At 41.9% G+C, this 15,332-nt stretch overlaps 1 protein-coding gene across 1 annotated transcript in view; it reads right to left on the bottom strand.

Annotated features, from left to right (window-relative positions):
* Nucleotides 1-295: 295 nt before the first annotated feature.
* Nucleotides 296-15,332, bottom strand: part of ELOVL7 (ELOVL fatty acid elongase 7) — a 41,211-nt gene continuing 26,174 nt past the window's right edge. Inside the window, exons 3-8 of the mRNA XM_018557944.1 lie at nt 14,371-14,561; nt 11,138-11,218; nt 9,255-9,311; nt 8,048-8,153; nt 5,068-5,204; nt 296-971 (exon numbers count right to left, since the gene is read on the bottom strand). Of these exons, the coding sequence (XP_018413446.1) occupies nt 744-971; nt 5,068-5,204; nt 8,048-8,153; nt 9,255-9,311; nt 11,138-11,218; nt 14,371-14,561 (800 nt within the window). The 3' untranslated portion in view covers nt 296-743. The remainder of the gene's footprint in view (nt 972-5,067; nt 5,205-8,047; nt 8,154-9,254; nt 9,312-11,137; nt 11,219-14,370; nt 14,562-15,332) is intronic.

The following is a 15,332-nucleotide window of genomic DNA, read 5'->3' as shown; positions in this document are numbered from 1 at the left end:
TGTCACTACAGTGTCCTGCAGTGAAGTAGTGGTCGGCATCAGGGACCATGGAGCGTAGCGGGGGAACAGGCATCCAACACACTAAAGTGTCAGACGCAGAAGATTTTTCAGGCAGTGGTGTCTCTTAGGTGGAGCAGAGAACCATAGCAGGGGCAGTGGGACAGGTATTAAAAAGCTTTCTTTTCCAGAAAGCTTTATATTTGTGTCAGATGATGTTAATGTAATGCAATTTTCAGTTACAAAAATAAAAATACAATATAGAATTTTAAAAAATTACATTTCATGTTTTATCTTATTTTTTTATTGTTTGTACAAAATGTGAAATGCGGTACTAGATTGCAGCATCACCACTGTTCTAACAACCTGTGTCATGTCTCAGGACCGGGACACAGTCATTCATGTGGTCATCACAGTCATTCCTTCACTCAGACTGATGCCTGGAAACGGTTCAAAAGGATTTTCCAAGTACAAAATACTTATCATACACATCCATGCCAACAACCTAACAGTTTCCTGAGTGATCAGCAGATAAATATATGTACATTTGTAGCAAAGAAGAACAAAGAAACGACACCTTTTTGTCAGCAAACAATCCCAATAAGTTACAGTAAAAATACAGAGTTTTCTTCAGGATGGCGGGGAAAGTGCAAATGTTTTTCATTTACTGCTAACTGATGCATGATTGTCAAGTAATTTCCAAGATACCATTGCGTGGTACAGCTAGAAAAATTGTGTTCTTAGTGTCAATGATGTTTGTCCTTCACATGCCCGTTTTGGTATGCTTTGCCATTCTGGTAAGACTTCGGTAGCCGCTGTCCTTTGGTGTAGGCGTGGAACCAGAAATTGAGAAACAGGATTAAGAAAACGACTCCATAAAGGGAGATGATGTAAAGGAAGACCGGGAACTGGTACGGGCAATCCTTCATGAAGAAGAACTGGCTAATGTGCACAGTGACCATCACAAACTGCGTCTGGAGGAAAAGCAAAAAATTATTGTCACCGTCTGGCTAAAACAGGAAAAAGCTGTGCAATTTTTGCTCATTATAGCAGGTCACAACCTCAACTGTGTCAATGTTCTTGCTACATTAAAAATGCAAAAAGCACCATTCTGCAGGTTCCTAGGGGGCTGCGAGACCTATTGTATTGTACAGAGGTGCTATAATACCACATAATCAGTGTAGAATTACTAATACAGCTTCATTCACCCCCAAAAAAACACAGGAGATGTAGATTTCTACTCAAAGAGATCCGAAACATATAAGCACTGTGCATCATGCTAGTTATCCTTCTAAAGCTGGCCATATACCTATAGATTATCTGCAGATTTTCTATGGTCAGATAGAAAAAGTGCAACAGATTCTTCCATCTACGCTAAACTGTGTGCATGGAGGAATCTCCCACTGGGCCAAGCTTCAGTATCTTGCTAGTCGGCCCCGACAGCTCTGAAAATACCTGAACAATGCCTGCATCCAATCAGATTGTTCAGGGAGTTTGACAGCCAGTGGTGCTGAATAGCAAGATACTGAAGCTTGGCCCAGTGGGAGATTCGTCCATCCACACAGTTTAGCATAGATGGAGGCATCTGTTGCACTTTTTCCATCTGAACATAGAAAAGAGTACATTCTGTCTCCCTGTCATCCTAGAGAAGAACAGCAGGGTGACTATACACATTACAATGTGACAGTACACCCTTTGTACAATCAGTGCTAGATTTACCAAAAATATACAATATGAGCACTTAGCTAAACTATCCAATACATTTGTATCCAATCATGCAGGCCCATGAACCATAGTTGTTGGCAGATTGTGTTCTTTATCCAATAATGTATTTGTTGCATACACTGTAAGCTGGTTTATTCCATCATGATTTTCTGAAGTCCGGTAATGTAGCAAAAGCACTTTTTCATAGAGAATGTGGTCTCTTTATTGCCCTACTCAGCTGTGGGATGCAAGGGAAATTGAGAGCAACTTTCACGAAAAATGACAGGCCAGGGAATGTTAGCCTAGCCTCTGCTGTAGGTGAATGATCTCGGCCAATTAAAGAGAAAATGGGAACAAAAGAGGCAAGTACAAAATCTGCAACAGCAGAGGCCCTGAGTGTCCCCAATGATTGCTTTCCCCATAGGCCATCAAAAGAAAATTATACATTGATCAATGAGAGCTTGTTCTCTCCAAATAATGGAGGATTGGATCATTGGAGGGAGCTTAGTAGATTTTGTAAATACCAGCCATCTCATGGTTCAAGTTCTAGGGTGATCTACTTCTATGACCGGTCATACCGCACTGTCAACTGAACAAGAAGCGAGGAGAAATCTCCAACGGGGCCACTAACAATAACAACTTTTTTTAAAATGGGTGACAACTGTGATCTAATGAGGTCTAAGGGCCTGTTCACACGACGTCCGTTTTGTGTGCTGACCGGCTCCGTACGCTGCTGCACTCAAAATGCATCCCAATGTATCCCTATGTGTTTTATGGGCTCCAGTTCTCACGTGCGCAGTCCGTTCAGCTTACGACAGAAAAATACTGCAGGTCACATTTTGTCAGGTCTGGAAACGGAACAGATACGCAAACGCGTCAAAAACGCGTCAAAAAACACACTGCGCTGCAGTTTTTTTTGCTGGAAGGCATCCAAAACGCGGCCAAAACGCAGCCAAAAACACAATGCATCAGCAGCTCCACGTCTGCTGATCAGGACCTGATCTCATGTGAACAGGCCCTTAGAGATTTTTTCTATTCTTAGTTGTTATTTTCTAACATTCTATTACCTACTAGAAGGGAATTTAAATCCTATCTGTATTATCAACTATATGTAACTACACCTTTACACTGCAGTTATACTTCTATTGTAGTCCTTCTGACCTCAGCACCCTCTCCTAGTCTTACACGCTCCTGTCCTCCATCCATTGGCATATCAGCTGTGTGGCCTGGACAGTGCAGCATTGCCGTTTGTCAAAATCTTTTGTGCTGGGCTCACACATACACTTTGCACTCTCATTCATTACTTTGGAGGACTCTGGAGTGCAGAGTGTATTTGTGGGTCTGACACAATATTTTGACAGGCAGCTGTGCCTCCAGGAGCTGATCACTTGCTGGATCAGGGACAGGCTAGTATAAGATTGGGAGGAGAGGCTGGAGGACTACAAAATCGGTTTAGCTGCACCAATGAAATTATCTCTATGCTGCATTACATTAAAGTCACTGTATCTTGGTATGCATATTTAGCTCTCAGCTTTATAAAGGAGTTCATTGTGTAGTAGGAGAATAACCAGTTTAGGTAGTTTCAATGCTTGGAAAATAAGTTGTCTGCCAATAAGATGGTAATTTCCTGATACTATGGGGTTTATGTATAAAAAGAGGGCAAGCAAGGAAATGTCCTAACTGCTAGAAGCATCCAATCACCAAGAAACTGCAGTGCAGAGTTAAAAATGAAACAGTTTCTGATTAGCATTTGGTTACCCATAGCAGCCATAGTACTGCAAACACTTAGAGAACTATGAGGTGAGTGCTTTTCACTCACCTCATAGTTCTGGCCAAGGGCGTAACTAGAAACCACAGGGCCCCATAGCAAAAGTTTTATGGGGCCCCCTTCCCAAAAAAATGCAATTGAACACCCCCCACTAATGTTGCCACCCCACAACGCTTATATTTGCTGCATACAGTTTCTAATAAATCTCAATGGAAATATTTTAAAATCTTTTTTCAAGCGGAATCTTCAGAGCAGTAACGTCATCCTACCGGAGTCCATAGGCATTGTTGATCCTGAAAGCTGTGCTGACTGGCAAATTTGCCAGAGCTTTGTGGTCATGAAACCACTTAAAATAAAGATTAAAATAAGTATTTTAATTGAGATTAGAAACTGTATGCAGCAAAAATAAGAGCTGTGGGGATGCAATGGTTAAAAAGGTGAGTTATTTTACTGCCTTGCGCTCTACTTTAAACACTGCCACCAATGAAGCTGGGGAAAGGTGTGTAATTTAACCACCCCCCCCTTTCCCCAGCTTCATTGGTGGCAGCATTAAGGCCGCCACACACCGTGTGGAAGCCGTGCGACCTCTACTACTGTAAGGTCGCACGACTTTAAACTTACGGACATGTTCGAAAACCCGCCGAGCATCGTACGATGTTCGGCGGGTTTGTGGCATGTCCGTACGATAACAGCCGTACGGGCCGGTGTCCGCAAGCGCACACTGCCCGTTCGGCATTGCGGTCATCGGAACCCCGCCCCTCAGGGGGCGTGGCTTGCGATCATCGCAAGTACGATCTGCCTATGCAAGATAGGCAGATCGTAAGTTTTTTTAAGTACCTTACAACCATCGCAAGACAAAAGTCTTGCGATGGTTGTAAGGTGTGTGCCCAGCCTTAGATAGAAAACAAACAATCTACAAGATATTAAACAGCTTTTGATCTGATGCACCTGAAATGTATTTGGCTGATTTAAATGGAGGGCTCTATTGGCCTTTAACTATTAAAAATGTTTTTTTTTAAAACACACAGAAGTGAGTGATCCATTCACTACACTGAGCAGTAAAAAGAAAGAAATATAGTACTTGATGTTGTAATGTAAAGCAATAAAACTGTGGGCTTTTTTGCATATTTAGTGACAACTATAAAATGTCATAATACAAAAATAACTGCAGCAAATAAAAATGGATAAAATATGTTGATGAGATAATGATCAATGGTGTGAAAAGTGGCCTAAAGTAACCCCATGGATCATTGTGGACAGGTCTATGTGCTGCTCAGCATATGGTGGTTTACGAGATCAAAAATACCCGTTTATGCAAAGATTGCTAAAAATGTGAATAGCAGCATGCAGTGCTTTCAGGGGGCTAACATGCAGTCAAAACCCTCTAGCACCTGAACTCATATAAATGGAGAGAGTTTATGTTGGAGTATACTGCTGTCTAATAAAAGCTGGGTAAGGAAACTTGCTCATGTTGAAGGGCCACCCTCTACTACACTCTACCTTTGTTGCCGATTTAACCAACTACATTCATTGTACTGTGTCAGGAATGCTGACTAGGCAGGTGCTGCTACTAGAATATTTGTAAAGGTTCTACATACCAGTTGCATTGAAGTCATGTATTTTTTCCACCATAAGTACTTCTGATAGGCCGGACCCAGTGCTGACATCCCATAATATGTGTACATGATCACATGTACAACACTGTTCACCAAGGCGTGGAATGTACCTAAACCACCTAAACCAGAAGAGACACAGAAAGTGGTTACATACTTCAAACCTGCAAAAAGGTCATATCTATCTATCTATCCATCTATCTACATACAAACATACATACATACACACACACACACACACACACACACACACACACACACACAAACTAAACACAATTGTTTTGAAATAATTTGGTTTCCTTTAAAGATGAAGATAGATAATCATATTCTAAAGTTACAGTGGGACTTGTATCTGTTTGAAAGCAGCTAATGACTATGCACCCTCACTGTTCAGCCATGTCCACCAACTGAAGCAGCTCCAAATCGAAAAGAGCTTTAGCCCTTTTACACATGGATTTTAGCTTCTATGTTTTTTCATACTCACATTGGTGTGTATAACACATTTTTGCAGAGCTTTTGGCAAGTTTTGTTGAAGCCTTTAGCCCCCCCTCCCCCCCAATAACTCCAAGCATTACACAGGCTGAGAATTCAAATATTATGAGGTTCTGAAAGGCAGCTGAGCCCCTTACCGCAAACTCATTGGCATGCTAATCTGCTAGAGATGCCATGGTGACAAGCAACAAGTATGGAGGCACAGGAGAACAGAAAATGCCTTAAAGTAGACCTATGGCTGTGAAGGCAATACTAACCCCGGGCTGTAAAGGGAGAATGCAGAAGTCGTGCTGAACACAGTGCTACCCCCCTTTCTCTAAAATGTGCAAGTCCGTGGCAAAAATATTTATATTTAAATCGAACATCTGCGTTTCAGAAAGGGACGACAAAGTTAAAAAATCACAGACCAGACTGAAAGAACCTTAAAAAAAGCATGCCATTTTACAGTCCAATTGAGAGTAACCAGCCCTAGGTTAGATGTAAGGCAGATAACCATAGATGCCGGACAGAAGGTCATAATTTTTTTTTTGCAGTATGATAAACAGAACTAAGCAGAGTCTGGAAAGCCTCTTAATGGATGCCGTAAATAGTCTGAAGGATTACACATTTGTCAGTATAGGGTTAGTGATCAATACTACTGACATACAGATATCCTGCCCTAAGTTAAAGGAGAACTATGGGGTCAGTGTTTTTCCCCATAGTTCTCCTTAGGGTAACGGGAGGACACAAACTAGCGTCCTCCCGTTACCCTAAGCTCAGTATACCGCAAGCTACAGCTCGCGGTATACTGAGACTCCGTGACAGGATCGAGAGGTGAGCGAACCCGGTATGTGTTCGCTCACCTCCCGATCTACTGAGCCGACCTGTGACAAGTCTCATTGTCACAGGTCGGCTAGAACTATGAGGTGAGTGGAAATCACTCACCTCATAGTTCTCCTTTAAGCTTCATACAATTTTCATCATTCTTATGATAATGGAGATACATTCATAAAAAATGGTTACACGAATATATACGAAAATAACAATCAGATATCAAACAGGCCTATATTGCAAGCTGTAGAAGGTGGGTGGGACACATACATCTTCTAAGAGGAATATCCATAAGATTAATTTTGCTGTAATTGTGCAACAAAATTGTGAAGCTTGGCAAGTCTGCAAGAGTTTAGCAAGTCATTTTCTAACTGGCAGCTCAATTGCTTGCTATCTGGGAAGTGTCCACTAAAGTATAATAAAACACCACCACTCCTACATCACACCCCTCAGTTATCTTGATTGGGTGGGGGGTTTGCTCTGCGACACCCTCTAGAGCAGGGGTAGCCAAACTTTGGCCCTCTAGCTGTTGAACAACTACGAGTCCCAAAAGGCATTGCAAGACTGACAGACACAGGCCTGACTTCCAGAGGCATGACAGGATTTGTAGTTCACCACCAGCTGGAGTGCCGAAGTTTGGCTAACCCTGTTCTCGAGGGTAAACAAAAAGCTAATGCTATTGGCAACTGGAGCTCTCACTTACCAATGAAACTATGAAGGACTAATAATAGTCTTTCATGAGCGCCGATGACTCTCTAGTACATCACACTGGAGTCTGCAGCGGATTGGACAATGTCAAAACCAAAGACCAGGCAAACGTTCGCCAAGTACTTTTCACTTTTAACCCCATTTATTTTACTCAGAATTTCTATATGTTGTACAGAGGCGCTTAGATTGTTGTCCCACAAGCTGGAAAATCTCTGCACAGGGTGAGGCTGAGCTTGTAATATCACATTCTACTGGCAGTGGCATCATTTGGAACGGTTGTCACATACTGGTGACAGCGGTGGGATAGGAGACTGCCGCGGTCACAATGGCCTCACATTACAAAACAAATATGTGCTGCAGCACTTAATTAGAAGCGTGTTACATAGTTACATAGTTAGTTAGGTTGAAAAAAGACACAGGTCCATCAAGCACAACCTTCTCAGCCCCCCCTGCAAAGTCCCCCAATTACCTGTTGATCCTGCCAATCGAGTTTATCTAAAGCAGCTTTCTGTGACAACCTGTACTTTGTCAATCAGTACCTGGTCACACCTAGTCCTGCCCACTACTTTCTGGATTGACCGCACTGTGCTGCTGAAACGTCTTACTTTTAGCTGCAGTGTCCTAGAGGGGGAGCGTGTGAGACACAAATGAAGGAGGATCCGACTCAGTCAGGGAAGGTAAAGGAAGTTTTTTTGTTTACTTTATGAGGCTTGTGCATCACATAATATCTGGATTTGGTACTAGTTTAGACTGTCATACAGGAGCCTTTAGCTGCACTTTAAATATAACACTTCTAATTTACATTAAAATCCTAATCACTGGAAAAAACTGACAGAATCCACATCCCTAGTCCTCCTCATTCACTCATTTGTCTATGCACATTAAAGAAAGCAACCAATGTATGCTTACAGTTCCTAATCCACACTGGAGGCATAAAAGAAGCAAAAGAAAATACCTGCCGCAAACTTGACCCCAAACCACCAGGTCCATGGCATGATTGAATGATGGTACACGTGCAGGAATGTAACCTGACTGTTCTTTTTACGCAGTACAAAGAAGATCTAGGAAATAAGAGAAAACAATAGTTTATATCAATTACAGTGGCTATGAATTAATGTAAGGAGAGTTTTGCATTCCAGAGAAAAATTCAGTACATAGAACAACTTTTCTTTAAGAATTAAGCATGTTTTGTGCAAAAAGCAATTTAACTTTGTTTTCAAGTTATGCTATGTTAAGGGAAACATGTAACAAATATAAAGTAGGTGTTATCTCAATTTGGCTGCAAAAGTGGGCGTACACTTTAAATTATTCAGAAAAAGCGTTGCACTATATTGTCATGTGTGTGATCATGAAATGCATACAGTAGCAAGAGACCTCCTGACATTACAATGAACACCATTTATGCATGTCGGGTATACAGAGTTGTGAGAGCATCTAACTGGTCTGTTCTCAAGACTGTAAGGTTGCAAGAAGAGAAAATGTGGGACGCCACCTTCCTTGTACCCTATACCACTTCTACGTGTGCCATCTATGCTTTGACTATGCTGAGACTTCACAGCCTGAAGGCTGGCTTATGTGCAGAGGACAGGTGGGTGTGCAAACAAGGAGTGAGCTCCACAAAACCTTTCTAAGGTTTGTTTGTGGGTACCTTATCTTACGGAATGGTTGTATTTTCAACTCTCCCACCTCTTGAATGTCATGTATATACACTATTGTTTTGTCAAACATTGATATGCTATAATAAAACACACTGCCCCATCTAATATGGTATTGATGTGCATTCTTTTTTAGCATCTAAGGGTGGGGGGTAGAAACTCTGAATGTCTGATTAGGGACACAAAATGTGTTCACAATCAGGCAGGGGGGGTGGTCACAAATAAAGACGTGTCGTGGATCTACAACAGAAAGTTATTTGATTGACAGTACAACAGAGATGTATACAAGCACCACCACAGAAAAATTGGAATAACTATTTTTAATAAGCTCATACACATTACCTCAGGCTGAGAATCTGAGCATGTCAGTAAGTATCGCTACCAGCAAACACGGATGGAAGAGGACACAGAGCCATACAGCGGAATGCCATGATCCCCGAGTGATTGTAATGCAATGTATTATATTTGATTCAATTACTACAAAAGGAATTACATTTCTTTACTTACTGTATCAAGTAACTCAATAAACTTTGAAAAAAAGTAAAGCCAGCATGTCCACGCCATCTACAAAAGGAAAACAAATTACGATGTGTTAAACAATTCTGAAGCCCTCAGGAAATGACAATATAGCCAAGATTTGTAGGCACCGATTGGGTTCAGTAATATTTTCAAAAATCTTTTGTGTGTCTAACATGACCACATAGCATCAAGTAATACATTTCCTACGGTATGCAAATCAATCTTCGAGAGCCTGTACATGCATTATTTCAAGATAATAAACATTAGTTTTCTGGTCTGGCCTTATACGGTAAGATTTTTCTCCTTTAGCCCCATGGGAGTATTTTATTCTGTTTTCAAGCAGCTTCCCCAAATAGTGGGGGAGCGTGCATTGTGAACATCAGGCAGACATTGTCTGCATATATGCGGTGACATAAGTATATGAAGCCAACAATTTCAGGTTAGACGTCAGCCTTTGTAAATGAACCCCCTCAGGTAAGTTATAGACCTAAAACAATCACCCCCTCCCACCATGACAGGAAGCAAGGACAAATTTTTACTGTGGATACAGCAATGAAGATCTGACAAAGGTTCTAATGCTTACTCACTCTAATATAAAAGTATAGCAAAATGGCGGGAAAAAAAAAAGCTTTAGTTGGATTTAGGCTTTAACATGCAGTCTTTGACAATTATTAATTTAAGCGTTCATCATACAATGATTTGGGGGAAAAAAGCAAAAAACGCCAAACTGTTTGTGAGCGGAAATTAAACTACCCAGTATTGTCTACCCTAGCTTTAAGTTTAAACACTTGAAGATCGGGGTGTTAAACCCGCTTCCTGTCCAGGCCATTTTTCAGTATTCCGCTCTGTGGTACTTTTGACATTTATTGCATCATGCAATGCTGTACTGAAATGAATTTTATATCTTTTTTGGGGACAGATAGTGCTTTCTTTTGGTGAACTGGCATATATGTATGTAATGGCTTTTGAATTCACATTGAACGATATTGGGGGGAAAAAAGAAAATGGCCGTGTAGAAGAGCCAGCGTACATAAGAATGTGTGTTTTGTGTCTGAAATCCACATGTAAAGTACTTCTGGTGGGTGTGGAATGCAGCGTTTGAATTTTAATTAGGACTGTGCTTTGTTATAACTTTTATACAACTGTAAATGTATCGCAGAAAGAGGGGAAAAAAGAAACGCAAGCCACTTTTCATGATTTGACCTGCTTTTAAATCTGAAACTCGTTTACACTAATGCTCATTTACAGCTTAATGTGTGTGTTAACGTGTGCTGCACTGAAACGCATTTTAGATGTGTTGTATTATTGCCTCGACTTGTATGGCTAAACAGGGGTCAATGTATCCCTTTCGATTGTAAGCCCCCACGAGCAGGGCCCTCCTTACCATCTTGTCTTGAATTGTATTGTAATTGTAATGTCTTCCTTATATTGTAAAGCGATGCGCAAACTGTTGGCGCTATGTAAATCCTGTATAATAATAATAATAATAATAATAATAATAATAATAATAAATGTACCCCAATGCCGCATGCTTGATATTTATCCAATACATGGCAATGCATCACGTGAACAGGTCGTGTTGAAAACAAAAAAGATTCTCTTGCCCATGCATCTGATCATTTTGATACCAAGTAATACACCCTTTCATGAAACACTAATAACATAATAATGTGAACTATATGATACAAGAACAAAAGGAAGTCTACAGAGCATTGGTGTATTAGACGATTCTTCTTGGCTGTATCAGTTGCAAAGTGTGATTACCAAGCTCAGTCCTATCTACACTTCAGCTAGGTCACAATTTCCTTTACCTTCACCATTTACACATTTCACTGCTCACAGGAACCCATTATCATAAATCAATTACTTACACGTATTGCCTGTGGTGACCTAGAGTAGTCCACAAGGTCACACCGGAAGGAATATCCTGCAGCCCAGCCCGCCATAAGGAACTGGAAAAAAAAAGCAAAGCCTATCTTACAACAAAGTTATATCAATCTGAAATAAACAAAAAAAGGATCTAAGAAGCAGAATATGGAGTGTTAACTGAATGTATGACAATCACAGCAAGCAAGTTTAGGTAAGTTCAGATGTTTTTCAGATACAGTAAGTATGACCACTCATCATAAAACAAAAAGCTATTGATTAACATTTACAACTAATGTACGTATGTAGATGTATTCACAAATGTACACAAATGTTTCCATACCTTAGAGAAGAACTCCAGGCAAAATCTTGATTAACCCTTGCAGTGGGGCTACCCATGCACAGCAATGGTTAACCGCTCGTTTTCATCAAGGGACTAAAATAATACTCACCTGAACCTCGGAGCAAATATGCTCTTAAGGTGCCCATACACTGCTCGATTCTCGTACGAGAATCGCGGGAAATCCCGCAATCGTACGAGAATCGAGCAGTGTGAACGGAGACATGCGACCGTTTCTACTGTACGGTCGCACGTCTTCCGTCGAACCAGCATGTTCGAAAACCAGCCGGGAATCGTACGATTCTCGGCTGGTTAGAACGGTGCTCGGAAGACAAATGCCGAACGGGCCGGTGTGCGCACGCGCACACTGCCCGTTCAGCATTGCGGTCATCGGAAGCCCGCCCCTCAGGGGGGCGGGCTTGCGATGATCGAGAGTGCGATCTGCCTGTCCAAGATAGGCAGATCGTACGTTTTTTTAATCCCTGTACAACCATCGCAAGACTAAGGTCTTGCGATGGTTGTAGAGTGTATGGCCACCTTTAGATCGGTCCTTCCAGCCTCACTCCCCCTCAACTGCAGCGGTCTAAGGATCCTTGAGTCATCACATCCAATACACTGTGTATTGGACGTAAGGACACAGGGCGACATACCTCTGCAGCGAAGGAGGAGACAGGCTGGAGGGAGCGCTGTGACAGTAGGCTGGCTCCGAGGTTCCGGGTGAGTACAACTTTTTTGTTTTAGTCCCTAGACAAAAACGAGCACTTAACCCTTGCAGTGCGGGGGTTTGCCTGGAGTTCTTCAAAGTGTATCCCAAAACACATTTTATATATTGCAGCTTAGCAGTCCTTAGAAGTGGTGGCTGAGGGTAAGAATATGTTAAGCAAGTTCAAAAGACACATGTTGATCTTTCCAAAAAAAATGGAGTATCCTTGTCACTTCCTGTGACAAAGACAAAGGAAAGGCATCCTCATCTTTCATGGGTAAAACTACTAGTAAATCAATCCACCATGTAACCAAAGGCCACCATGCAATCATGAGACAAAGGCAGACATATTTGAAGTCCAGCTTTTAAGACAACGGTGGCTGCCCCCCATAGCTTCAATAGAGAAAGGAAAAAAAAAAAAAAAAGAAGAAGGGGGAGCATAGACTTGATAGAACAGGAATGTTATTTGCAAAATAAAAGGAAAAATAAATAAATAAGCCACCATATTCAAGGACTGGTAAGCTGCAATATATTACGTTTTTGGAGTTTGGATATGCTTTATAGCATGAATGTCAAACTCAATTTAATCGTGGGCCGCATTAACTTTATGGTTGCCCTCAAAGGGCCGGTTGTATCTGTAAGACTATATAAATGTATCTAATCTTTATCATAATTGCCTCTGCATTCGATTATCACTGGTTTTAGTAATAACTTAATACCTAGATCTGAAAGTAGAAGTCTAAGAAATGGCCTGGTGGGCCTTGAGTTTGACACATGTGCTTTAAAGTGTACTTGCCAGCCTATTGAAACTCAAAATCCTGCTTCAAATCAGGAACTGTGTCTGTTATTAACTTCATTATCCAGAAAACTTTCCTCTGTGTGTCTCGGATTTAGTTTTACATTGCTAATAGGGGCCCAACTTTCTCAATTCCTGGGTTAACCCTGCTTAATGCCATTACTCTATCAAATACAAGAACTTCAGTAGACTTTCAGTACAGGAGGTACCCTCCTACCTCACCCAGGATCATCAGATACCAGCAGCACCTGGAGCTCTTCCAGAAAACAAAAACTGAACTCGTCATCTAGTGGAAGAGCAAATATTCAACCCCATTTTTTTACAGCTGGAGTTTATTTTAATCGTCTTACCATGTTGCTATAGTTATAGGGATGCTTTAAGAGTGCTCTAACTGGAAATGTTGCAGGATAGGGGTGAGACTAAAGCTGGCCATGGTTACTACAGAATCAGCTGTAATCAATGTTTGAGTATTCTGAAAGTGGAGGACAATGGATGGAGCAATCAGATTGAGTTCTTGCATTCGGCCCACAGGCTAAACAAAATAAATCTATTAGCGTATGCAGGGCTGGATTTACTCTCTCTGCTGCCCCAATGTGCCCCCCTCCCTGCCAAACCCCCCCCCCCCCTCCCCATGGAGAATGGCAGACCTGCAGGCTGCATACAAATGATCTTGGCGACATCACTTGTACAAAACAAGCGGCGGCTTCCCCGCTGTACATTTAGCTCTGCTTGCCCAAAGCAGAGCTAAATGTAGAAAACAACTACCCATCCGGCACCCGGAACTGCATGTCCCGGGCATCGGGAAATAGGAACTCCACACCCCTGCTGCCCCTCTATTCCCGGCTGCTCCGAGGCTGGGCCTTGGTTGGCCTTGTGGGAAATCTGGCCCTGAGCGTATGGCCAGCATTAGCCCCTCTAGAAAAGTCGAGCCTCAGTAGCAAGATGAAACGGATTTACAAAGTTTTCTGGCAATAAAGAAAACAAAAAGATAACATTTTTCTTTTAAGAGTTAAAAAATTGCACTTTCCTCCTCCATTCTCCCCTTTACTATGTTCTCTGTTTAACGGCTCCTCACAGCCACATTACGCCATGTTTAGACTGAGACACGTGTCACAAGTGCACAGGTAGTGTGATGAATTAAATGAACAAAAGAAACAATATTTAGACTACATATACATGCAGTCATTGTACAACTACATCAAGTGACAGCCAGAAACCATCAGAAAATCAGGTCCAAAACTGAACCCATTACCACTGGTAAGGGCAAATTGCTGAGAGAGGAAGTGCAAGCAAGTATAAGAGTAAAAAGTGACTCGGCTATTGGATGTTTAAACTTTGTACACCTGTACATTATTATTAAGTATGGGTCATGTCTTGAATATCCTTCATGTTCACTTACTTCATAGCACATGTACAAGGAGAAAATCACCATAGAAAAGTTATACACAGCCATTATCCCTTTCAATTCAAAGGGCTTCCTGTTCTCCATCAGCCGGGGACCCAATGATGAGACAAAATAAATATATGCCCCAATGATAATTGTCTGGGGGATTGGAGAGGACATAAGTGGCCAGTCTTCCACACGTGGATCTAGAAAAAAAATATATAATTTTGTTACACAACATTATGTAACACAGTTAATCTTCTATTATTTACATTTGTATAAGAAAAGTTACGTTCATACTGGGCAAAGTAACAGGTTTAATTTACAGGAGGCTGTGGCGGCAGCGTTTACTTGCCTTGACTGTATTCCCCTGCCACTCCTATACATTGCCAGGGCATCACAAATTGTACACCAGTTACAGCTTGGTCAAACCTTATACAGGCCACTCTTGTTCCCCTGCCACCATGTTACAGTGTTAGGCCCTAGTCATTGGCCGCTCTGGCACAAAGATAAGCAACGTGTGGAGGCAGGGGGAGAATCATGTGTCACCCAATACCTGACAGCACTTGGTATTTATTTGGGTTGCCAAAGAGGTCAACCTAGGTAAAAGCCTATCGGGGTGATATAGTAGTGAAGTGTGACTTTGGCCTCTAGTACCTGGAAGGTTTCCTGGGGAAAGCGGGGAGGAAGGTCAGTTAGCAGAAAGCTCAGGGTGGGGAGGGGCTGGCCCTGCACACATTAAAAAGGAGCTGAGCAGAAGATCTGGGTAGAGGAGGTGATTAGATTCTGAGGAACGTCGCACTCATCCTCTGCCCATTTGCCTCGTGACCTATTGCAAGACTTGTGGGCTTAACATTCTGTGTACATAGCGAATCCACGGCTGGGAAATCGGGGGATTCACATCACCTGGGAGAACACAGGAGATTTGGTTAAATTCCCAGAGACTGGGAGAGATCCCCAAGTGACTCCCAAGCTTC

Source organism: Nanorana parkeri, unplaced genomic scaffold, assembly GCF_000935625.1.
Source record: "Nanorana parkeri isolate BGI_ZX_2015 unplaced genomic scaffold, ASM93562v1 scaffold312, whole genome shotgun sequence".
NCBI classification, from domain to species: domain Eukaryota; kingdom Metazoa; phylum Chordata; class Amphibia; order Anura; family Dicroglossidae; genus Nanorana; species Nanorana parkeri.
The sequence above is the reverse complement of the archived record's forward strand: the minus strand, read 5'-3'. Positions and strand labels throughout refer to the sequence as shown.